The 26,605-nt window shown below is 40.5% G+C and overlaps 2 protein-coding genes across 3 annotated transcripts in view; both read right to left on the bottom strand.

Moving 5' to 3' along the window:
• klhl26 (kelch-like family member 26) overlaps positions 1–3,487 on the bottom strand; it is a 51,719-nt gene extending 48,232 nt beyond the window's left edge. For both annotated transcript variants that reach the window (XM_034180050.1, XM_034180051.1), the window contains exon 1: positions 3,313–3,487. In XM_034180050.1, coding sequence (XP_034035941.1) covers positions 3,313–3,386 — 74 coding nt within the window. In that variant the 5' untranslated portion in view covers positions 3,387–3,487. The remainder of the gene's footprint in view (positions 1–3,312) is intronic.
• A 12,718-nt stretch (positions 3,488–16,205) lies between these two features.
• Positions 16,206–26,605, bottom strand: part of il12rb1 (interleukin 12 receptor subunit beta 1) — a 55,718-nt gene continuing 45,318 nt past the window's right edge. The window contains exons 13-15 of the mRNA XM_034180048.1: positions 23,898–23,973; positions 23,606–23,678; positions 16,206–16,589 (exon numbers count right to left, since the gene is read on the bottom strand). Coding sequence (XP_034035939.1) covers positions 16,251–16,589; positions 23,606–23,678; positions 23,898–23,973 — 488 coding nt within the window. The 3' untranslated portion in view covers positions 16,206–16,250. The remainder of the gene's footprint in view (positions 16,590–23,605; positions 23,679–23,897; positions 23,974–26,605) is intronic.

Raw genomic sequence — 26,605 nt, 5'->3', positions numbered from 1 at the left:
TTAGCAGTGTTATGGGATCTGAGTGCTACTTGCAGAGCTTTAATTTACACATATATTCTGATTCTTTATTGTCAATGAAACAAGTACAACGAAAAGTAAGGTGTAAGCTTTTTCAGTGCAAATATAAACCTGATTAAACCGCATACAGACTTGAAAAGGTCTTAAAGACTTAAAAGAAAATAAACAAAATGTAACAGGAAAAAGGAGGGGTGTTCAGAGTGTAAGTTAAGAAAAAGTTATATGGACATACTAGCAAAATGATATGCAAAAAAAAAAAAAAAAAAAAAAAAAAAAAAGAGAGAAAAGTGTGTACAGAAACTGTGGATATTGCACATATGACAGTGGATATTGCGTATTTACAAATATTGCATTTATTCTGTGTGGCATGTGCCCTGGCTATTTGGTTCCAGTGGCATTCAAAGCTCTAACAGCAGTTGAGTAGAAACTGTTTTTCAGTTTATTTGTACTTGCTTTAATGGCCCTGTACCGTCTGTCTTATGGCAGTAGCTCATACAGAGAGTAGTCCGGGTGGGATGAGTCCTTCAGGATGGTGTTGGCTCTCCTGAAACATTAAAAGCCATGAAGGTCCCCCAGTGTGGGTAGAGGGCACCCAATGATTGTCTTTGCCATTTTGGTAACCCTCTCAAGCTTTTTCCTGTTTGTTCCCGTGCAACTGGCAAACCATGTACACAGACAGTATGTGAGGATGCTCTCCATGGTAGAGCAGTAAAAAGACGCGCAATCTCTATTTTATGTTATTTTTCCTGAGGATTCTCAGAAAGTGGAGTTTTTGCTGTGCCTTCTTTACCAAGTGTGTGGTGTTCCTGTCCCAGGTCAGTTTCTCCTCTATGTGGACTCCCAGGAAACAGAAGTCCCTGACCCTTTCCACACAGGTCCTGCCAATGATAATGGGCTGAATGTCTGTTTTATTTCTCTTGAAGTCTATGATTATATCCTTGGTTTTGGAAGTGTTGAGGAGGTAATTTTCTCTACACCACATTGTCAGCTGTTCCACCTTATCCTGGTAAGCTGACTCATCTCCTCCAGTGATACAGCCTCCCACCGTGGTGTCATCTGCATACTTAATGAAGGTGTTGCTGGTGTGGAGGGGGTGCGGTCAGAGGTACAGAGGGTGAAGAGCAGTGTGCTCAGCACGCAGCTTTGCGGGTAACGAGTGCTGAGTGTGAGAGCTGTGGATATGTGAGGGCCAGTCCTAACTATCTGTGAGCGATCTGACAAAAAATCCTTAATCCAAAGACGTGGAATGAGGTAGACCGCCGTTCAGGAGTTTCCTCACGAGGCCATAGGGGACGATGGTGTTGAATGCTGAACTGTATAATCCACGAAGAGAAGACGGGATATGCATCTGTTATAATTTATCCTCAGTTAGCCTCTGCCAGTAACCACGTTATTTTTGCATGACAAGACAACCATATCTGAAAGATTCTTCTAAACAAAGACATTCTTCATCCCTTCAAGGTCAGCCTGAGAGATTCTAACTGTTGGAGCTCCTTAATATTTTTTGTACTTACAATGAGCAGCCTGCGTGTGCAATAAGTCTGATGACCAAGATGCAACAATTAATACAATCACACCGTTGTTAAATTGTTTAATTCTTACCAACAGTGAAGTGACTGTTTTGCATCCACAACATTCTAGTTTAGTGGCACAGTAACTGAAATGCTGAATGTTTCAGCACAGAGAAAAAACTTTACCATTCGCCAGCCTCAACCTAATTTTAACTTGGTGATGTGAAAGTCAAGTTTTGAACTCCTTCTGACATTTTACTGTGAGAATGGACAATTTTCAAGTTGTGCTGCAGAGACTTCCGGTTAGTGAGCCTCTTGCTCACGTGTCTGACATCATTACAAATAACAGCTTGTTACGATGCCTCGCTGCTAACCGATCGGTTGTTATGGGCCAGTTACGGTGTTTGTGAAGCATTGTGTGTCATCCAAAAAAATAAAAAATAAAGCCAAACACTCAGTCTGCAAGTCTAAGCAAAATACAGACAAGTGACGCACGTCTGCAGAGACGCTTCTTTAAGAGACTGTTGGTCAGCGTGGTCCTGGTGTGAGGAGAGTGCTGAACACCTCACACCGGCCAGAGAGAGACAGCAGCCGGACGAACAGCAAACTTTGATTGTGGGTGCCTGGCCGCCAGGTCAATAGTCACTCCTGGTTGTTATGACACCTCACGGAGTGGCTGACTGATAGCATGTTATGTCGCCTCACGGAGTGGCTGACCGATCCACTGTTATCATGCCTCATGGAGTGGCTGACTGATAGCATGTTATGACGCTTCATAAAGCTGCAAACCAATCCATTATGACACCTCACAGCTGGATGCTGGTTAAAGATATCTCCAAAAGTCAACGCAAGTCCAGATTTCTTGTTTCGTTTTGGCTTTGGTGTCCTTCGTTAGTGGCATGTGGCCAGGGCTTTACATTTGTTGCTAGGAAAGTTCGATGAAATGACCAACATTCTGGGCACAGTGAACATGTTTTTGTTCTAATTTGATTTCTTTGTGCGACTGACATCATTAATCAAGCACTGAAAAGGTTGTTCCTACCACCGCACAACTCCAAACAGCGACGAGAAAGTTTCTTGACAGTTTTTGTTGTTGAACAAAACCACGTCTCCCGAACCAGATAGAGTTGTGACGTCACTGGAACCTATTAATATAAAATAAAAATTATTTCTTAAATTAAATTATTTTATTGTGTATTTCAAGTATGTAACGGAAGTGCATTCCGTTACATACTTGAAATACACAGTATGTTTAAATAAAAATAAGCAGTATGAATAAAGAAAATAATATGAATCAAGGTTGCAAAATAATAAGATAATAATAATGACAATAACAATAATAATAAACGGATGTGTTCGGATGTAAATCGAAAATAATCCGGAATTGAACCTGAACAACATCGGAATTCTGTTCCTGCGCACAAATTCCTTAAGTGCCCAAAGCCGTCGGCCGGCAGTGAAAGTATTATTAATTTTCCAAACTTTTTACGGATTTGATAAAAGTAAACTCAAACCCTCGTAGTAATCCATTCAAAATAAAAATAATTTGTAAGGATGAGCTTTGTTTCGACACAGAAAGCGCGTAGCGCCCTTCTAGAAATGGCGGCCGGTTTCGGGAGTGGAGAGATCAATTTGTTCGCGCTGAACAAGGACATATGAATAAAATCACATGAACTTTGTAAGAAATACTTCCAGACAGCGATAAAACAGCGGGTTTCTCCTTCAGCTCAGGCCGGTAAACAGAATCCGACACACCGCAGACCAAACCGCGCTTCACTCTCACCTGTTCTGCAGATGATTCGAAGCAAAATCCCCACCGTCCGACTCCGCCATCTTCGAGTACACAGGAAGATGCATTAAACATTTTTAGAAAGATTTGCAGAAATCCGGCGATACCAGCAGCCTATACATGTTCACAAAATACAGAAGGACGGCGTTGTGTTTTCACTTCAACAGACTGACGACACAGCGCTCACCGGCTCATCTAGTGTTGCCAGATCTCACCCAAGAAAACAAGCACCAATTTCTGCTTATGCATAAAGACGCAACGGAAGTAATTTCAAATTAACAATTGCCGAAAATAGCTTAATCAAACGAATTTATTATCAATACTAAATGTGTGATTGTGACAATTAGTAAAAAAAAAAAAATACCAGCAGAGAAACGTATTAACAAAAGTAAAAACAAATTTACTCGTATATTTGGAAAACAAAATTACAAGAAAGAAATTTACATTTACAAAAATAAATTTACAAGTTGAGAAACGTACAAAATAAAAACAAATTTATGTTTGGAAAACGAAACTATAAACATAGAAACAAATTTATGTTAGCAAGCACATTTATAAAAATAAAATTTACATTTAGAAAACAAATTTACAAGTTGAGAAACACATTTACAAAGGTAAAAAAAAAAAACAAATTTCTAAACTAAGAAACACAGTTGCAAAAATAAAAACAAATTTACATTGGGGTGGGGGGAAGAGAGAAAGCTTTTACTTTTGTTAATTCTTCTTCTTTGTCTTTCGGCTGTTCCCGTTAGGGGTCGCCACAGCAGATCAATCGTTTCCATCTCACCCTGTCCTCTGTATCTTCCTCTGTCACACCAACCACCTGCATGTCCTCTCTCAGCACATCCATAAACCTCCTCTTTGGTCTCCCTCTTCTCCTCCTGCCTGGTGGCTCCATCCTCAGCATCCTTCTCCCAATATACCCTGGGTCCCTCCTCTGCACATGTCCAAACCATCTCAATCTCGCCTCTCTGACTTTGTCTCCAAACCGTCTCACCTGGGCTGTCCCTCTGATATGTTCATTCCTAATCTTGTCCATTGTTGTCCAAAAGAGAATCTCAACATCTTCAGCTCTGCCACCTCCAGCTCTGCCTCCTGTGTTTTTGTTAGTGCCACCGTCTCTAAGCCGTACAACATAGCTTGTCTCACTACTGTCTTGTAAACTTTTCCCTTCACTCTTGCTGATATTCTTCGGTCACAAATCACTCCTGCCACCTTTCTCCACCCACTCCACCCTGCCTGCACTCTTTTCTTCACCTCTCTACCACACTCTCCATTACTTTGAACAGTTGACCCCAAATATTTAAACTCATCTACTTTCACCACTTCTACTCCTTAACTGCACTATTCCACTGGGCTCCCTCCCGTTCACACACATGTACTCACTCCTGCTTCTACTAACTTTCATTCCCCTTCTCTTCAAAGCATATCTCCACCTCTCTAGACTAGACTCAACTTTTGTTATTAATATATCGTAATGCAAAGGCGTGTTTGGAATACTTACTGTCATTTCAGTCTCACTGACAGCTGTGTTAAATAGGCTTAGATTAAACTTCAAATTTAAGTGCTGAAAGACCAGTACTGCAAAAAACAAAACAGAATTTTAAAAAGTCACCAGGAGATTTTTGTATGTAAACGAACATTATGAATGAACTTTATTATTTTAATGGAGTGAGTCCAAATGAACTACTTATAACTCCTTAACTATATTTAACTTGTCTTTTCCACATTGATTAGGCAAACACCTGCTTGCTACTGAAAGTCTCATTTTCACGCATTTGTTCCCATTCACAGCTCAAGGGGAAAACTATTCATCTGGGAAATATGCGTCCCTGAAAAACTCCCGTTTTCTAACATGTAAATTTTGTTTGCACTTCCCAGCCACCGCACACAGCAGGGGTGGATCGCTGATCACTTAGAAGGATAATGGACACTGTTATTCAAGTGTAGTGAACAAACCCAAATAAGCAGCTAAATAAACACCTTAAGTCGGTCAAATCGCCAAAGTCGCTTATAATAAGCAGTCCTGGCAACATGGTACACAGCTGTTTGCTGAGGCTCTTCTCTACACTGACAGCAAGCGGCCACTGAGTGGCGCCAAACCATCCATCCATTTACCCACTCACTCAATTTCTCATTTTCAATCGTTTACCCCAATAAGGGTCACGAGGGGGCTGGAGCCTATCCCAGCAGTCATAGGGTGTGAGACGAGGTACACCCTGGACAGAACACCCCAGTCTGTCACAGGGCCACATATAGACAAACAAATACATTCACACCCACACGCACACCTACGAACAGAATTTAAAGTTTCCAGTTCACCTAACCTGTATGTCTTTGGATGGGGGAGGAAGCTGGAGCACCCGGAGGAAACCCACACATGCAAACTCCACACAGAAAGGCCACAGGTGGGAATCAATCCCATGACATTCTTGCTGCAAGGCAACAGTGCTAACCACTAACCACTGTGCTGCTTTGGCGCCAAACCTGCATGCGATTGTTAAGTCAACCAGTAGTCATGATGTTTGTCATGATGTCATGATGCTGTTTTCAACTCCATGTGTAGATGTAAAGTACTTGTCTACAGGTTTGCACCAAAAAAAAGATTTTGAGACTCTTTTTCCCCACATAAAGGAGAGTTTGCAAGGGTCAAACCCAGAATTCACTGGGAAAAGTCTAACAACTGATGTCTAACAACTTACTGAGCACCACAGTCTTGTTTGAGGGCGGGCGCTAAAGGGGTAAAATATGACACATATGACATCATTTCTCTACTTCCGGGAAAAACATGGCATGTTCTCTGAATTTTTGGGTAAATTACATGCAAGTGAAGTGCAAAAAAAAAGGGACGATGCAGTGGAAAGTGGACATGTGTTGCGGTTTGTTTATGACCCGGAGTAGAGGTGGGCGATACCAGGAATTTTGGTATTGATACCAAGTAAATACAGACCCAGTATCGCTGATATCGATACCGATACTTTTTCATATTTAAGCTTCATAGAGCCAAAGAATCCAAAAGACCTAGGATAGAATTTCGCCAAACATTGTACGTGACAACAAAATACTTTATTATCACAATCAACATTTTTGTTTAAAAAATATCACTCAACACAACTTAAAACAAAATCTCCTGAAGTAGAGGGCTGACAAACCACAATACAACAAAATTAACATACCACAACAAATACTGTAAACAGTTTCAAACTTATTCTGTTTTTCAAGTTGAACAATACGAGGTCTGTTAGAAAAGTATCCGACCTTATTATTTTTTTCAAAAACCATATGGATTTGAATCACATGTGATTGCATCAGCCAAGCTTGAACCTTCGTGCTTATGCTTGAGTTTTTTCACGCCTGTCGGTTGCGTCATTCGCCTGTGAGCAGGCTTTGTGTGAGCAGTGGTCCACCCTTCTCGTCGGATTTGTATTGCAAATAAATGTCTGAACTATTTGGAGCTTTGCTTCATCAAATTTTTCCAGAAACTGTGAGAGACCTCCAGGTGGACACCATTCGGAATTCCTCCACACGTCTGTCTCAATGTGCCGAAAAAGTGCTGATGTCCACGTCTTCCACAATTCCTGTGGTACTCAGACAACGTCCTGGATAAAACACAGCGTCCAGTTTGGAAATGAATGGCACATTCCACTGTTACAGGAGTTTTTGTCATGGAAAGAGGAGCGGAGGAATTCCGCACGTTGTGGCAGTGCCACATGGCGAAAAGCAACGCCGTGATGAAGCCTTATGGGCCTTTCACACTGAATCCGTCAGATGCTTCAAATGCGTCAAAAATCGGTCTAAAAAGCATTATTTTCAATGAGACGCGTTGCGTTTTAGATGCGTCAGATGCGTCACGTCAAAAGCCGAGCTAAACCGACGCATCTAACGGGAGTGCGCATTGCCGCTTGTCAGCAGGCTGACGGAGTCAAAGTTCAAGCCAATCCAACTTCCCTCCTGCTGAGCTGTGACGTACCTTTGCGTTGTCCAATAGGAACGACGCGTCGGGCCAAAACACGGAAGACGGGTGGCAGAAACCGCATTGGCCACCATCTTGGAAGGGGCGTCCTACCTATGGCAGAAACCACTGATCTCTACAAAATGGATCGGTGGAAACCACTGATCCGTGAAAAACAGAAACGTGTCACAGGACTGCTCATTTATGGAGCAGTTTTCTGAAGAAAAATCCTTTGAAATGTTTTTTGTTGTTACCTCATTATTTCTGATTACTGTTAAAAAACAGTTTAGAACACTTGTAATTAAAATAGCTAAATAAATCAATAAATGGTTCTTTAGAAACCTTTCATCTGTAAATTAAAACCACCTGTTATTTCAGATTATTTCATTTCTTGTTTAACATAAGGAACCTCAGACATTTATTTTTAGACAACATGGAAATTTGTACATTTTTTTAATTCTGGTAGATTATTTATATCTCATTTTAAACAGAAAAACAGACACTGTAAATAAATACTAATGTTTATTATAAATGCAACAGGAAATAATATAACAATGACTGCAGTGTGATTGTAAAGTAGGATTTCTTTGACAAACCTCATGATGATATATATATATACTCGTATATATAGTCATTTCAACTTTGCCAAAATATGTAACTGCCTTTAATGTTGCTATCAGGACAGCGTCATTTCTAAAATATGAATTTGAGCACTATAAGTGGAGCGCTTCTACCTGTGCAAATGTCTTTTGACTTTGATTTTGTGGACATTTTTAATGATCCGTTCATTTATTGTTAAAATATAAAATGAAACAGCTTTTTAAAAATTAATAAAATAGTTGCCATTCAAAGAGCCTTTTATTTAGAAGCAGGTGATGTTCTGCTGGATTTTCTGGACCAGATGAAGGTCTCTTCTGCAGCTTTGAACTCTGGTGGTGTTGCTGAAAAGCAGAGATGTTTTCTTTCGACTGGACTTCGCGGTGTTCAGCTCATCAATGGAAATTTGGTTGTCTGCACAGCAAATGTTCCTGATTGGGACAAATAAAAATATTTCTTTAAATATAAAGAAACACTAAACAGTTCATATATATAAAAAAAAGCAGAAAAACGGGGGAAAAAAAAAGATGGAAAAAACGCCCGAAAAATAAGTTATTTAAAGTTGAGCTTTTGTGGTGTCTGAAAAAAGCTGTAGCTTTATTTGGTAAAAATAAAAAGACTGAACCATTTAGAAATTAAAGTGTTCACTCAGATCAACTGTGCTAAAAGGCTACGCTAACGTTAGCTGATCATTAAACCTTCAAAGCAGTTCAGTAAATGTCACCTTTTATTTTTACATTATTCTCACCCTCGATAAAGCTGCAGAACTAAACTCTGTTGGGCAAACTGGGACTTCGCATATATCCAAAAAGTGGAAGATTTCGGACTGAGTGGGTTTGCTCCATCACCCCGGCTGCCTGCCTCGGTCTGCCCAGTGATGATACCTGAAGGCCGGCTTCTCCATGCGGTTTGGTCCGCTGTCGCGGTTCGATCGTCGGTCCTCCTCGTCCATTCTCCTCCTCGGTCGACGTCACTCCGAAAAGTAGCTGAAAAAAAGCTTCTCCCAGCAGGGTGATGGGAGAATCGTTCTACTGCTGTTTTTTAAAGCTTTTTTTGTGGTTCAGGCGACCCATTCAAGATGGCAATCGCTTAACTTTTTCAGATTGTGAAAACAGCCAGAGTGTGACGTAGCAATCTCCGCCCCACACCTTTTTTTTTTTTTTTTTTGCCGCTTCCAAAGCAACGCGTCTGACGTCATCCATCGATGCTTTGACACATTGGCCTGACAGATTCAGTGTGAAAGGCCCATAAGTCAGACGATGTCCCAGATCAACAAAGCCTTCACATTGGAAATGATCTGGTTGTTTCAGCGGGGTTTCAGCCTGTCGATTGGCACTCGGAGCGCGGCGCGCTCTCAGCAGCTGTGGGCGGTCTTTAAACCGGCTGGATCACTCCTTAATCTGTGTAATCCTTATAAAATCGTCCCTGAAAGCCATTTGAATTTTCCGAATGGTGTCCACCTGGAGGTCTCTCACAGTTTCTGGAAAAAAATTGATGCAGCAAAGCTCCAAATCATTCAGACATTTATTCGCAATAAAAATCCGACGAGAGGGGTGGACCACTGCTCACACAAAGCCTGCTCACAGGCGAATGACGCAACCGACAGGCGTGAAAAAACTCACGCATGTGCACAAAGGTTCAAGCTTGGCTGATGCAATCACACGTGATTCAAATCCATATGGTTTTTGAAAACAATAAAAAGGTCGGATACTTTTATAACAGACCTTGTACAATAAAATAATACAAAAAATAAGGAATTTCTTCCCTTCAGTGCACTTCTCTACATTGTTTCTTAAATAGTATATAAAAAAATAGAACTTAAAGCAAATTAAAACAATCTTCTGAGGAAAAACTAACACACCACAACAAATATTGTAAACAGTTTCAAACTTGTTCTTTTTTCAAGTCGAACAATACAAGAATATAATACAAAGAATAAGGAATTTCCTACCTTCAGTGCAGTTCGGGCTTTAAACAGGCTGAGCCTACCTGCATGGCTGTTGGCTGGCGCTACTGAGCCACGTGATGGTGCAACAACAAAAGACCAGAGGGGGGAAGGGTGCGCTGCTCCGTGTTGTGTGACACAGCGCAGCGCTGCTCTTACAGAGAGTAGACTTTGATGAATGCACAGCAGTCAGTGCATGCGGGAGAGAAAAAAAGCTTGAGTATCGATCTTTTTACATGAGGATCATTCAATATCAATACCAGCGATGGTATCGATATTATCAATATTAGGATCGATCCGCCCACCTCTAACCCGGAGCACAAACATGTCGAGGCAGTTTTGCAGGTGAGAGAACACACCTACTCTGGTTAGCTGTGTAGGCTAACACTTACTGACACGACCTCTCATATTCGCCTCGTCTTCCCTTCTCCAGTGGGAACCAAAAAAAAAAAAACAATTTGGCGGTCCCCATAAGTGGTGAAATCCCACGATATCCCGCAGGGTTCAAACAAGACTGTGCTGCCCTATTAGCTCAGTTAACATATTAGAGTTGCCCTATTAACTGTCAGATGCAACAAAGTTAAATAAATAAGCGTAGGCTGCGTAGGAACTATATCAGCACAGACACTTGCATTTGGTAGAGCTAGGATGAGGGTAATTGTGCATGAGAATTACTATTCTGCTCACTGAGCAGGAAGCAGCTGGCACTGGATCCTGTCAAGAATGACTCTTGGAATCTCTAAGGAGCAGTATTCTGGAAAAAAAAACTGATAAGCTAATGTAAAACCAGATACTAACTGGAAAACCAGATAAGGTAATGTTGCCCAAAACACTGGTGAAACTGGAAATTTTAAGTGAAATTCTGTAGTCAGTTTTGACCATTTATTATTAACTTATTGGGTTTTTACAGTACACCCAGTGAAAGAAATTCAGCTCACATATCACAGATACCTGGTGGGTGTTCCGCCTGCAGGATCAGTCACAAAAACACGTGGCCTGCACATATAGTATATAATCTAACTATAATAACAAAAAAATATGGATGCCACTCCAGTCATTTGTATTATTTAATTTCTCAACTGTCAAGATAAGCCATGCCATTTTGATCCTGCATGTTTGCTTTTTTAATACAGACATATCACTTAGCTGTCTTTTGATATTTACTTTAACCACAAATCATGTCAGCCTGCTGTCTGAGGTGCAGCAGGTGAGCCTGCTGATCGTAATCTGGATGTGGTGAGAGATAAGGACAGTGAAGTGATTTTCTCTCTGATCAGGCCAAAAACACTGAACACAGATATCAGGGAAATGTTCCCCCTCCTTTGTTCCCTTTTTTTGCACTCTAAGAAATGAAACACAGAGGTTTTAAATGTAATTAATACTATTATTTTCAATATACTTGCAATTGTTGATTTTAGGGATTTAAGTAATAATGTTTCATTTGATTTAATTAATTTCAACTGCAATATTGTTTTGCACTTAATTGACAGTGTTATGTGGAAAAAGTTACCTTTATCAATTAAATTCAGTGTTTTAGTTCTTAGAGTGTGCTTGGTAATTGAAATTCTGAGTGGTTGAAATGAGCAAACGTCTGTCGTGTCTTCTTCAAAATCAGCACTACATTTTGCAGTTTTCACAGAATCAACAAAACTCCCAGAGAAGGCCTGTTTAGTTATGAGTAATCTCACCTTGCATGACTACCTTCTTTAAGGTCAGTGGTTTCTATGTGACCACTTTGTTGTGTGTTGGGGGGTTTGGCTGGATGTTTTGGTGTTGTTTTCTTTTCTTTGCTCTCCAGGTGGTATGCAAACTGGTTTTTGTCTGTGGAGAAGGTGCTGGCAGAAGAGTCCTTCACCCTCATCAGCATTATTAGCTACACCTGTGGAGGATGTTCACGTGCAGGCCTACTGACTCGCAGCACCTGTGGATGATGCTCACGTGCAAACTTAAAGACTTTCAGCTGAAGCAGATAATGAGATGGCGTTCTGCATTTAAGCCATGAGTGGTTCAAGCAGAATTCCCGGGAACTCGACCTTGTGATGTTCGTTTGTGAGACGCTGAGGACCGCGCCAGGGTTTGACACATCGTGCCTGTGAAGGAGGACGGGTGAGGGACACATGCTGTCAGCACACATCAGAGGTGATTATTGTCTGAATGATCGTTAATAGTAATTTGGCATTTTGTTACGCAGTATATTTGAACATTGATGAGAATTGTGCAGTTTGCTTCTCACTGCCGTGGCGTACGGACTGATGATCCTCCACCTGTTGTGAGAAGCTGCTCATTTACATAAAGCTTAAATTCAGACCTGAATGTGTTGCTGATAGTGTGTGCCTCTGAAGGATATTTGCTGTAGCTCTGTTGACTTACCTTACCTTTTCCATCCTTCACAGAGTCAGTTTGTCGTGTCCACCTGGGGGGTGTTTGGCGGTGAATCTGAGTCCAGAAGCACCGAGGCTTCGATCCTTTTGGGTGCTGGAGAGCGCGCCGTCCTTCACTCCGCCAGACAAACCAAATATTTATGTTGTACACTAATTATTGCACTGGAGGGGAAATAAAATCGTTTTGTTTGTGGAACCGCTTTCTGGTTATTTAGCGCTGGGTTCGGTCAGACGTTGGTCCGGTCCTCAACCTGCGTCTGCACATAACACACTTCCTGTCACACGTTCGTTAGCTGCATCGTGCTGCTCCGGATCACATCCACTCTGCATTTTAGCTGCCTTCATCACATTTATTCAAACTGGCCAACAATGTTTATGTCTGTATTACATTTGATTCAGTTTGTAGATCAGTTGGCTAACATTTGGAAGAAGAAGAACAAACGGGGGGAAAAAACAGCAGAAACAGCATCAGATCCTGGTGACATCACAAGGCAAGAATGCTGAAGAATGAGATAAAAAGAAACTTGGTAGCCTAATGTTAAAGAGATAAGTTTTCCTTTTATCACTTTCTCCATCTAAGTATGCTTCAAATCTTTGTGACATCACAAGGCAAGAATGTAGAAGAGATGGGTTCTTTCTTTGTTACAATGTCAATGGGTTGATGGACTCACTAAAAGAAGAGATAAAGGGAAAACTATCTCTTTAACCCTGGGACGCAGTTTCCTTTTAGCTTTTCTTCCAACAATGTCAATACCTTCACGTTTTTTGACATCATAAAGCAAGGACATAGAAGAAAGAGACAACTTGGAAAAAACTATGTTTCAAAGTTAAATAGACAGCTGTGTTGGGAAAGTGTAGTGACACGGACCCACAACAGGGGGCGCAAATGAACGGTCAATAGATGAGCCAAAATATAACAATTAATGTTGTGAATGTGCACAACGAACATACAGACAATCTCAGAATATCATAACAGTCAATACACAAAGGTGACGTGTGGGCAGGCTCGAGGATAGAAGACGTCTGTCCTAAGAAGAGCCGGAACCACACGATTTCCGCCGCCCCAGAACCTGGTGAATACTGGAGCCGCCAAGTCCCGAATTCCCAGGTGATCACCGTCCCCGACTGTCGGATCTGGTACTGCTGGCGAAGAACAAAGACAGTCAAGTGTGGGTGTGTGTACACCCAGTAACAACAACGGTGGGAATGCCACCTCCACCTCTCACTCAATAATTTGCAGAGTACTGTGGATTCCTCAGGGGAAAAGAGTGCCTTCAGCGCTCTCACAGCTTCCACCGACGGAGGAACTGGTACTCCTGCAAACACTCACAATATACAAATATTACAATTACAAAACGGCTGAGGATATTACCTCCAATGAAGTATGATATCTCGGCAACGAGGTGGAGATGACGTCTGGTCTTTATGGAGTGAGATGATGTTGAGTAGATGGGTGACAGCTGTCAAGAGGTAATGAGCGACAGCTGTCACCCCCGGCTGTGTCCATGGCGGCAGCGCCCTCTCGTGCCTGAAGCCCGCACTTCAGGCAGGGCGCCCTCTGGTGGTGGGCCAGCAGTACCTCCTCTTCTGGCGGCCCACACAACAAGCTGCTCCTTTTATTTCTCGCTTTAATATTGAGTCCATTAATTTTTTTTAACATCATGAGGCAGGAAGAGTGAAGAAAGATATAGAATAAAACACTATTTCTTCTACATCCTTGTCTGATGTCACAAAGATTTCAGGCATGTTGTCTATACGAAAAGGTAAATTCAGATTACCAATAAAATTATGTATCCTCAATTTTAATGTTGGAAAAATCAGCAAATCAAATTAATTTTATTGAAATAAGACCGCAATGAATATGGGATTTCTTTTTAGCTTACAAGGTATGACAACAGTTTGCTTAAAATGTTTATATGGATGCACCATTCATCTTTGTGTTTTACCAACTCAAAGTACATAAAGTGAATTGCTACTTTGGGAATCACTGTCGCAGATGAAGAAGTGAATTCAACCACGTCCTCTTTCTAAATTAACAAGGGCAATGTTTGCACTAACCTGGCTCACAGAATCCAATGTCAAACTTGTTTGAGGTCTTAGTGAGATGACCTTGTGTACCAAGTTTCACCTACATAAACAAAGTACGAGGGCTGTCCATAAAGTATAGGTCCTTTTTATTTTTTTCAAAAACTATATGGATTTCATTCATATGTTTTTACGTCAGACATGCATGAACCCTCGTGCGCATGCGTGAGTTTTTCCACGCCTGTCGGTGACGTAATTCGCCTGTGAGCACTCCTTGTGGGAGGAGTCGTCCAGCCCCTCGTCGGAATTCCTTTGTCTGAGAAGTTGCTGAGAGACTGGCGCTTTGTTTGATCAAAATTTTTTCTAAACCTGTGAGACACATCAAAGTGGACATGGTTCGAAAAATTAAGCTGGTTTTCAGTGAAAATTTTAACGGCTGATGAGAGATTTTGAGGTGACACTGTCGCTTTAAGGACTTCCCACGGTGCGAGACGTCGCGTTGCGCTCTCAGGCGGCGTCATCAGCCTGTTTCAAGCTGAAAACCTCCACATTTCAGGCTCTATTGATCCAGGACGTCGTGAGAGAACAAGGGAAGTTTCAGAAGAAGTCGGTTTCAGCATTTTATCCAGATATTCCACTGTTAAAGGAGATTTTTTTAATGAAAGACGTGCGGACGGGTCCACACGTCGGGACGCAGCTGGCGCGGAGCGGCGGCACAGGAAAAACACCTCCGTGTTGATAACCATTTGTAAAATCCAGGTGGCTTTTGATGGCTTTCAGTGGAGTGAGTATATGAGAAATTGTTTAACAGCTGAACATGTTCCAACTTGTCCTTAAGGCTTCCAGCAGAGGTGTTTTTCCTGTGGCGGAGCGTCGCGGCGGAGCGTCGCGGCGGCTGCGTCCCGACGCGCGGACCCGTCCGCACGTCTTTCATTAAAAAAAATCTCCTTTAACAGTGGAATATCCGGATAAAATGCTGAAACCGACTTCTTCTGAAACTTCTCTGTTCTCTCACGACGTCCTGGATCAATAGAGCCTGAAATGTGGAGGTTTTCAGCTTGAAACAGGCTGATGACGCCGCCTGAGAGCGCTGTGCGACATCTCGCACTGTGGGAAGTCCTTAAAGCGACAGTGTCAACTCAAAATCTCTCATCAGCCGTTAAAATTTTCACTGAAAACCAGCTTAATTTTTCGAACCATGTCCACTTCGATGTGTCTCACAGGTTTAGAAAAAATTTTGATCAAACAAAGCGCCAGTCTCTCAGCAACTTCTCAGACAAAGGAATTCCGACGAGGGGCTGGACGACTCCTCCCACAAGGAGTGCTCACAGGCGAATGACGTCACCGACAGGCGTGGAAAAACTCACGCATGCGCTCGAGGGTTCAAGCATGTCTGACGTAAAAACATATGAATGAAATCCATATAGTTTTTGAAAAAAATAAAAAGGACCTATACTTTATGGACAGACCTCGTGTTTCTCAGGATATTACATACACAATGTTTCAGAGACTCCAGCCCTAGTGCCTGGAATGAAAATATGGCCAACGTCAAACATGTCTGAAGGCTTAGTGAGATGACCTTGTGTACAAAGTTTATCCATGATACACAAACTCTATGTGAAGATATCATGTACACACTGACTGCACAAACACACTGATGCACACAGAGTTAAGGTGACACAGGTACAAAAAAGTGGGGACTAAAGTTTTTGTTTAATGCATATTTTATAGACAAACCTACCTACAGCAACATTAAGCAGGAAAAATATCCAGAAAAGGTTTATTGATGGCATTTTATTGTGTGTGTTTTGTATGACTCAGGATGTGAACTGATACTACCAACGTAAAAATGCTTACATGTCCACAATCCAATTTCTGAATCCTTATATACAATTTATGAATGTCAGTCATCCCTTTGAGGCCGCTGGAGGAAGTACTGGCACAACTGAGTAGAAGTTCAGGCTGTAGTCCAAAAACATGTCCATTCTTTACATGTGATAGCAGTTTTGTGGTGTAAATAAATCCTCATATCTTAAGTGAAGTCTGTCTTCATATCAAAGACTAAACCATTCCTGTATATCAGCATGGCCAGCTCAGCATCTGCCTGGCCAACATTTGTTGTTTCTACATTTCTGGTGGCTCTTGATTCCTGATCTTCACTGTCAAGTGTCAAACGCTCATGACCCATTTCGTCTGACATCTCTGCGTCTCCCACAATCCCTTCATTTTCCAAGTTGCTGTCAGCAGTCTTGTCCCATCCTGCCTGGAGGACAGCTGTCTCCTCTGTGTCCCCAAGGATCACTGTCTTCTCCTCTGACTTTAGTTGGTACAGCATTACCTCATGGACCTCCTCTTTCCTCTCCAACATCTCCTATTCAGTTCACAGTTTGATAGGAAAGAAAGGGGTCAGTTTTTTATCTTACAGCTGGGAAAATCCAAAGCAAAGGCCCACCCAGTCCTCAATCTTCAGTCAGCTGCACTTGGAGAACCACGTTAGAGTTCTACCCCATGAGAAGGTGCTTAAAAGAAGAGCAATTGGACTTACCCTACCCACTACTACACATACTGCATTTGTATTTCTGTATTTTTTATTCTCTGGATTTGCCATGTCTAAATATTTACCCTACCTTCTAATTGCACATTTTACTTTACCCTACTGTCGCACATTTCTGCCATCACTTCTGCTGTGACACTGCAAATTTCCACATGTGGACTAATAAAGGAATATCTTATCTTACACTGAAAAAGAACCAACTTATAAAAACCATTACAATTGATAAAAACCTGAATAAATTAAGTTGTTTGAACTTACGTTTGTAAGTTAGAGTTGATCTAGAGTTGATATAACTTACAAACATAAGTTATATAAACTCTAACTTAGGTTTGTAACTAACTTACAAACTTAAGTTCAAAGATTGTTTCCTGCTTTATACATAATTTGTTCTGTTTGAAAATGAACCAGGTCATTGAATTTTAATGTTTTTGATTTTAAGAATACTGAAGTTTTATGTTCTTTGTAACTGGCATTATGAATTATCCATATAGCTCTTTTTTGTAGTATCGATAGCGTGTATTTATAAGTATTGCCCCAAACTTCCACACAGTATTTCAAATATGGTAAAACCAGTGAACAGTAGAGAATGTGTTTGGCCTTACTAAGTACTGAATTTCTTCTTGACAGTTTATTTTGTTCATGTTTTGAGTGGGGTTTCCACTTTATTTTGTCATCTATTATTACACCAAGAGACTTAGTTTCATGAACTCTTTGTATATCTACAGCATCTATTTGTACCTGCACTTGAGTCTCCTTACTACAGTTGCCAAATAACAGGATTTTAGTTTTACTTAAGTTTAATGACAATTTGTTCCTATGAAACCACCTCTTTAATTTGCACATATTTCTGCAGTGATTGTTGCCAGTAGTTCCGTTAAATCCCCCCCAAACAAAAATATTTGTGTCATTGGGAAACAATATTAGTTTTAATGTTTTTGATACCTTGGAAATATTACTTACTCACTCACTCATCTTCAACTGCTTACTCCAATTAAGGGTCACTGAGTGGGGGTGGGGGGGCTTGAGTCTATCCCAGCAATCATAGGGTATGAGGCAGGGTACACCCTGGACAGGACGCCAGTCTGTCACAGGGCCACATATAGACAAACAAACACATTCACACCTGCACGCACACCTACGGACAATTTAAAGTTTCCGATCCACCTAACCTGCATGTCTTTGGATGTGGGAGGAAGCCGGAGGAAACCCACGCAACCACGGGGAGAACATACAAACTCCACACGGAAAGGCCACAGGTGGAAATCAAACCCATGACCTTCTCACTGTGAGACAACAGTGTGAACCACTAAGTCACCGTGCTGCCCGGAAATATTATTTATATAAAGAGTAAACAGTTTCAGACCCAGTACTGACCCCTGAGGGGCACCACAAGCAATGCCCAAGCACGACAATATACACTCTGCCATCTTCACAGACTGTTTCCAAAGTAACTTCTCACCCAATGTAATACTACCCCCCGAATCCTATACTATTCCAATTTAGTGATTATTACATTATGATTGATTGTGTCAAAAGCTTAAGATCAATGAATACACCCACTGCATACTGTATGCATGTATGTAAGACCTGTCTGAATGATGTGTGACATAAATACAAAAAATGCGCTCTACCCAGCTTTAGACAAGGGTTTTGTTGCTCTGTGATGCATTCACTTCCTGCTACCTCATAATGGTGTTGCACCAACACGGCGTCACACCTCATTTTAAGCCAAAAACGCCCATGGACACACAGTTGTGTACAAGTGCACTTGCAGTTTAAAGAATGTAGGCACTGGGTGTGAAAATGAAAACTGGGAAGCTTTTAAAATAGTGCCTGAAATACTGGCTTGTTCAAAACATGGAACAAATTGTAGATACAGTTGTCTCAGCTGTCATCTGCAGACTTATTTTCTTCTCATTTTGACAAAAGTAATCATTAACAGTGATTTAATTATTATTATTAATTGTCACTATTATATACTAATTGATTAATTCATAATTTATTTGTAAAATTATATGTATTAAATAATCAGGGAAGACATGCACAGAAAATAAACATCACATTATCAGTTTATGAATGAACCCGTGCTGACTCTTCATCACTTTGTGATCTTATACTTTTGCTCATACATGTAGTGTTATCTTGGTGAAACCAGTGTAAACAGCAAATGATATCGTCTGCCACATGGGTTTGTTTACATCTCTGTGACAACAGGGGAATCCCAAGCATAAAGCTTTGTTTTAACAGCAGACAAAAAGGGAGTTTCCCAAAGTTTCACAATTTGGGTTCAAGCCTTTCAGAAAACATCTACCTCAAATATTGAAAGTACTGTGAATTCAGCAACCAAAATGGGCAGGATTGTAGGTACGATTCTTTATGGTTGTCAAGTTCTGCAGGGAATTTCTAATTTCACCTTTACAAGATGTGCCCAATATGTGCACCGCTCCCCTGGTTTGGCCAGATCTCCCTTTGTTAACACTGTGAACAGTTCTATCTGTTTGAAAGCTCTTTACAATCCTCCATATTGTCTTTCTGTCTGGAGTGGCCTTTTATTGTGGCCAGCCTAAGGCACGCCTGTGCAATAACCATGCTGTCTAATCAGCAATCTTGGTATGCCACACCTCACAGGGGCATCGGACTGGGGGGGTAAAGGGTATTATGTACCCAGGGCCCAGAGCATGGGGGGGGGGGGGGGGGGGGCACAGAAAACTGGCATTAAATATATTTTTGTGTTGCATGTTTTTAATGTCTATACAATTCATGTTGTAAAAGAATACAATTTAAATGAATGTATAAATGTTGCGAAACATAATTCTGCTCTAACAATAATATTGAAAGATCTCTTAGGGCCCTTCCCACCCCTGCACAGTTGTACAATGGTTTAGTCCAGGCGCACAGGCAGCACCCCCCCCCCCCCCCATGTATAATAATTCATGGCTCAGCATTTGTTGTCATAAAAGAGTCAAATGTATTACAAATTGTAATATTTTTTTATTTATTTTTTTATTTATATATTAGTAATAATAGCAACAACAATAATAGTAATAATAACAACCAGTAATGCTGCAATACAATTTTAGAGAAAGAAACAAAAGAACCTGATTCAACACAACAGAAAAGATAAATCCAACTAACAATGAACATAAATAAATAAATATAGAAATAAATGTTTCCTGTGAACACCTAGTGACTCTTAAACCTCCACTTCATCCCTGTTTTATTTAAGATTAATGTCAATTTGTTTCGGTCAAACCACATCTAAGCTGTGTTTTTACACAAGAAAAAATAAAATGCAGTTAACTGCACATTTGTGTCTTTTTTCATGAAAATATGTTTTTAAAGATCACATATTACACTTTAGTCAGGCCTTTAAAATACTTTTGTGGACTCTTGCTCTAATATGTTGTCAGTGGTTGAGATAGTTGCTGTAGGCATCTAAAAATGCTCATAATTGGGTGAAACCTGATGGAAAGCTCTTTGTGGTGTGTTGTGATGTATGTACAACCCCTGGCAAAAATTATGGAATCACCGGCCTCGGAGAATGTTCATTCAGTTGTTTAATTTTGTAGAAAAAAAGCAGATCACAGACATGACACAAAACTAAAGTCATCTCAAATGGCAACTTTCTGGCTTTAAGAAACACTATAAGAAATCAGGAAAAAAAAATTGTGGCAGCCAGTAAAGGTTACTTTTTTAGACCAAGCAGAGGGAAAAAAATATGGAATCACTCAATTCTGAGGAAAAAATTATGGAATCATGAAAAACAAAAGAACGCTCCAACACATCGCTAGTATTTTGTTGCACCACCTCTGGCTTTTATAACAGCTTGCAGTCTCTGAGGCATGGACTTAATGAGTGACAAACAGTACTCTTCACCAATGTGGCTCCAACTTTCTCTGATTGTTGTTGCCAGATCAGCTTTGCAGGTTGGAGCCTTGTCATGGACCATTTTCTTCAACTTCCACCAAAGATTTTCAATTGGATTAAGATCCGGACTATTTGCAGGCCATGACATTGACCCTGTGTGTCTTTTTGCAAGGAATGTTTTCAGTTTTTGCTCTATGGCAAGATGCATTATCATCTTGAAAAATGATTTCATCATCCCCAAACATCCTTTCAATTGATGGGATAAGAAAAGTGTCCAAAATATCAACGTAAACTTGTGCATTTATTGATGATGTAATGACAGCCATCTCCCCAGTGCCTTTACCTGACATGCAGCCCCATATCATCAATGACTGTGGAAATTTACATGTTCTCTTCAGGCAGTCATCTTTATAAATCTCACTGGAACGGCACCAAGCAAAAGTTCCAGCATCATCACCTTGCCCAATGCAGATTCGAGATTCATCACTGAATATGACTTTCATCCAGTCATCCACAGTCCACGATTGCTTTTTTAGCCCATTGTAACCTTGTTTTTTTCTGTTTAGGTGTTAATGATGGCTTTCGTTTAGCTTTTCTGTATGTAAATCCCATTTCCTTTAGGCGGTTTCTTACAGTTCGGTCACAGATGTTGACTCCAGATTCCTCCCATTCGTTCATTTGTTTTGTTGTGCATTTTCGATTTTTGAGACATATTGCTTTAAGTTTTCTGTCTTGACGCTTTCATGTCTTCCTTGGTCTACCAGTATGTTTGCCTTTAACAACCTTCCCATGTTGTTTGTATTTGGTCCAGAGTTTAGACACAGCTGACTGTGAACAACCAACATCTTTTGCAACATTACGTGATGATTTACCCTCTTTTAAGAGTTTGATAATCCTCTCCTTTGTTTCAACTGACATCTCTCATGTTGGAGCCATGATTCATGTCAGTCCACTTGGTGCAACAGCTCTCCAAGGTGTGATCACTCCTTTTTAGATGCAGACTAATGAGCAGATCTGATTTGATGCAGGTGTTAGTTTTGGGGATGAAAATTTACAGGGTGATTCCATAATTTATTCCTCAGAATTGAATGAGTCCATATTTTTTTCCCTCTGCTTAAAAGTAACCATTACTGACTGTCACAATTTTTTTCTTAATTTCTTATAGTGTTTCTTAAAGCCAGAAAGTTGCCATTTGAAATGACTTTAGTTTTGTGTCATGTCTGTGATCTGCTTTTTTTTCTACAAAATTAAACAACTGAATGAACATCCTCTGAGGCCGGTGATTCCATAATTTTTGCCAGGGGTTGTATGTGCAAAATAAAACAAAACACTACTCCAGGTATGTTTTTGACGAAAATATAACATAACTTTGTTACAAGCTCAAACACTGATGTTGCGTGATAAAGGCCTTTTAATAATAACTCACTTAAAGAAATAATGGCAAAACTCACATGCAAGTAAAAAAAACCCAAAACGATTAATCTAAAAAATAATTGACCGATGAACTGATTACTATAAAATAATCGTTAGTTGCAGCCCTAGTGTTTAGTCTGAAATAAAATGTCTTTCCTAAAAAAAAAATCAAAGTACGTATCTGAAAAAAGAAGAGAAAAAGGACATGGAAAGAAAACTAAATGAGGGAAAGCAGCTGCTAACCAAATTCTTTGAAAAGAGAGGTGAGCTTGAAAGCTAGCTATATTGAGTTGGGGGTCTGGGAGCCAAATTGTACCATTTTCTAGAAAAATGGTGCAATTTGGTGCATTCCTGTGCATTTTAACAGACAGGAATGCACCAAATTGCACCCTTTTTCTAGAAAAAGGGTGCAATTTGGCCCCCAGACCCCCCAACTCAATATTGACTCCCAGGTGTGATCTAAGGTATACATGATTTAGACCTGGTTTGACTACGCATTAGAAATTTGGTGTTTGCGTTAATAAAAAAGAACATAAGTGTGTGTGTGTGTGGGGGGGGGGGGGGTCTTCAATATGGCTAGTACCTAGGGCCCAGAATTTGGTGCTACGCCCCTGCACCTCAAGATGTGAAGATGCTGATTAGACAGCATGATATGCCACACCTGTGATGTGGGATGGATTATCTCAGCACAGGAGATGTGCTCACTAACACAGATTTAGACAGATTTGTGAACAATATTTAAGAGAAATAGCTCTTTTATCTATATAGAAAATGTTTTAGATCTTTGAGTTCAGCTCATGAAAAATGGGAGCAAAAATGAAAGTGTTGCCTTTATATTTTTGATCAGTGTCTATACTAGCGCATTGCCTGTGGGGATCCATGGCGTTTTAGTCCAAATGTTGTTTGTTTTTATGTTGTTTGTTTTTAGAACCTCAAACCTCAACAGTTTTTAGAGGAAGAACTCACCCCTTTTATTTCCTGTTAATTATGTAATTTTTTAATGTTAATTTACTGTCTTAATGTATTTATAAATTGTTTAGGTTCTTGTTATCATATCCACACTATTATTAGTGTTATTATTATTATTATTATTATTATTATTATTATTACTTCTATTTTGTCATTTGCTTTTTAAATGGACCACAATGGAAATACATGTGTTCACTTTGTTGTGCCATCCATTTTATATTTTTACTATATTTACAATTATATTATGTATTTAGATTGAACTTACTAAATAAAATCATGCACACACGCTTTTAATATATGGATGATTTATTGCCCCCTGCTGGAATGGCGTATCAGCCCAGAATCTAATTATCAACATCCATTGTTCAGTGTTGTTAGCCATTATCCATAGTATCTCCAAAAGTATTACTATTATCAACATTACGTTTTGGCGGCATTCATCCTTGACCCAAAATACATAAGCATACCAAACTTTAAATGTCAGCCTTCCTCAGTTTGTCCGTGATCGAAGTTAAACACACACACGTACACAAGCATGCATACACGTACATCTACGTACATATAGTTTTCTGCACAAAAGTTACCTGGTTTTCTGGTTGATAGGCAACATTTCGGATAACAGGTATTGGCACTGGCGGGAAGAGCTTGCTTTTCATTCTAAATGTACAAAAAGAAAACAGAATTTCCAGCATTCAGATAAAGTAAAAAAAAAAAAATTCCCCCTGGGGTGAATAAAAGTATTCTGATTGTGAATAATTACACAATAAGTACATTTTTCAGCAGTTTTCACTGTAAAACACCTAACAGAGCATTTGCCAGACTGATTAAAAAAGAAGCAAAACCAATGTGATTTGATAGGCATTTGAAAAGACTCACCTTTTCAAGATAAAGGTGCACATTATTGAGATAAAAAATAACACAAACAGCAAGCCAATACTCAACCACAATGAATCTAAGGAGATAAAACAAAAACAGGATTAAATATGTGTCCTCACACTTAGAAAGACTGCTTCATTAGATTCAAACTGCACAGCTGACAAGGATTAGCAGGGTGGAGAACCCAAATGCACAGACACTGTGGTGAAGTTTTGAAAAACTGATTGTCAAGTGATTCCTTGCATAATGCATCAAACAGGTTTGTGATTTGGTTTGATAAATCAATTCAATTACAAAATGGTACACTGTTATCAAAGATTATGCAATTGTCTTTTTTTTTTTTTTTTTACAAAATGTGGTTAACAGATTCCGAAAATGATTACCAGCGTGGACTCGAACTCCAAGTAACTGTCAGAACAATGGCAGTGTTACTAAAACAAAAAACAAAACAAACAAACAAAAACAAACAAAAGCTGACAATATAGAGAACTATATTAAAGAGTAAGCTGATTATGAACAATGAAAGAGATCACATATCTGCCACATTTCCCTTAGTCATGTTTGTGACTCAAGAAGTCTTGAAGAACACGTCATTTAAGGTGAAGAATAGGTCTAAATCTTTCTAGCAATTATTTCTTACATAGTGTTTTTGACAAAGAGCAGAAAGTGAAAATACTTTTTAAGTGAATGAACCCCTCAGACCTTTCCCATGCCACCTTTTCCTTTAAATCACAATAAATGATATGTATGTCAAAGTATATTTTAATCACCTTTTCTCAGAATTTGCCTTTGTTTACACTATCTTCCATAAAGCTGGCTAGTTGTATGTACATGAAAGCGAGGACTAATGAACTGGAAGGCTAAAGCCCGGTTCACACGGCACTTAGTGCAAATGTGGTTGAATTGCACATGAAGTGCGCATGAAACAGGAATCGAATGCAAAACATGTAAAATTGTAGCTATTTCCAACGGCTCATACACCTGTTGCTACAACTATATGCGCACACTAGCGGCTGAAAGGCAGCGTTTGCACTGTGAGAGCCCCCAGCCGTCTCACTGCAAGTGTCGGCCAAATTCCAGCTGACACACACGAACATCTAACACTACTCGTTTGGCAATTAGAAAATGTGTTTGCCATTCGCACTGTTAACACGACACCAGTCAGCAGACAATCACTGTCGAGCTGGATGTGAAATTTGTCTAAGTGCCCCCATGAGTGTGGAGTTGCAAAAAGCCACACATATGTGGTGCATGTGTCTCACACGTGCGCGTTTGTTGCCACCCCCCACACACACACTCCCCCCAACACATCTGGCGTGCCGGAGGAGGGGGAGCACACTTGCATAAAATGCTTATATGTATGTACAGATCTGATCACATGGGGGCTGGAGAGCAAGGTCTGATCACACACCACACAGCACGGGGAGGGGCCTGTCAGCTGATCACAGCACACAGCTGGATGACAGCTCAGTGCACACATTACAAACACAGAAACCACCGCCAGGGCATATATAAATAATTATATAAATTATATAAATACCTACATACTCAATTACGCAACAAATAATGAAAAAAAAAATGAATGACCACATAACACGGAGAGTAACATGTTGGTCTGGGCGCTGAATGGACAGGGGGGCATGTTCGTTCACACCCGCAGCTGTAAAGATCTCTTCTCCTGGACATCCCATCTTGGCAAAACGTTCAGTGTTTGGAAGGTCATGAACTTACAACATTCCTCTGTGAGGCGCATGTCTCTGCCTGCTGTCCTCACGTGGAAATATATAAAACATCTTTCACCTTTGTGGCGGGCTGCAGTGGCTGGGCTGCAGTGGCTGGACACAGCACACCTCATCCATGTCTTTCTTGATTTTAGGCATTTTTCCACACTGATTACAGGCCAGTGATGGTAGTACAGTAGTAAAGTTTCCATCTAGTAATCAAAGCTTATGGGTTCAAATCTCCTGAGTGACATCTTTTTTTAAGTAGGCTTGTTTAAACGCGGGGTTCTGTATTGCGTCCACTTTTTTGTATTATTTATATCAACACAGTGATATTCACTAATTATACACTCACTCGCTCATCTTCAACCGCTTTTCTGGGTCGCGGGGCAACAGCTCCAGCAGGAGACCCCAGACTTCCCTTTCCCATGCCACATTGACTACCTCTGACTGGGGAATCCCGAGGCGTTCCCAGTTCCCAGGCCAGTGTGGAAATATAATCTCTCCACCTAGTCCTGGGTCTTCCCCGGGGTCTCCTCTCAGATGGACATGCCTGGAACACCTCCCTAGGGAGGTGCCCAGGAGGCATCCTTATCAGATGCCCGAACCACCTCAGCTGGCTCCTTTCAGTGCGAAGACCGAACTTCTCACCCTATCTCTAAGGGACAGCAACTAATTATACTGCTGGTTTTTATCTTATTGTTCTCCACATCAGCAGCATGATATGGTGCAGCTGTTCGCCCTTTGTTCCTGCTCAAAGACACCGTCACGTGCATAAACCGTTGCACCAGGATTGTGCACGCCTGCCGTCGGTGCACTGTTTTTGTGGTTCGCTCATATGAGCTGTTTCGCTGTGAGTCACTCTGAGTCGTACTTATTCGTACTATGTGTGAAGGGGCCCTAACGAAGGATACTGAAGACAAAACAAAACAAGAAATCTGTACTTAATGTTAACATCATTTAACCGTCGTCCAGCTTCGTTTCTGC

Source organism: Thalassophryne amazonica, chromosome 10 (genome assembly GCF_902500255.1).
Source record: "Thalassophryne amazonica chromosome 10, fThaAma1.1, whole genome shotgun sequence".
In the NCBI taxonomy this organism is placed as follows: domain Eukaryota; kingdom Metazoa; phylum Chordata; class Actinopteri; order Batrachoidiformes; family Batrachoididae; genus Thalassophryne; species Thalassophryne amazonica.
This window is presented reverse-complemented; position numbering and strand designations above follow the sequence as displayed.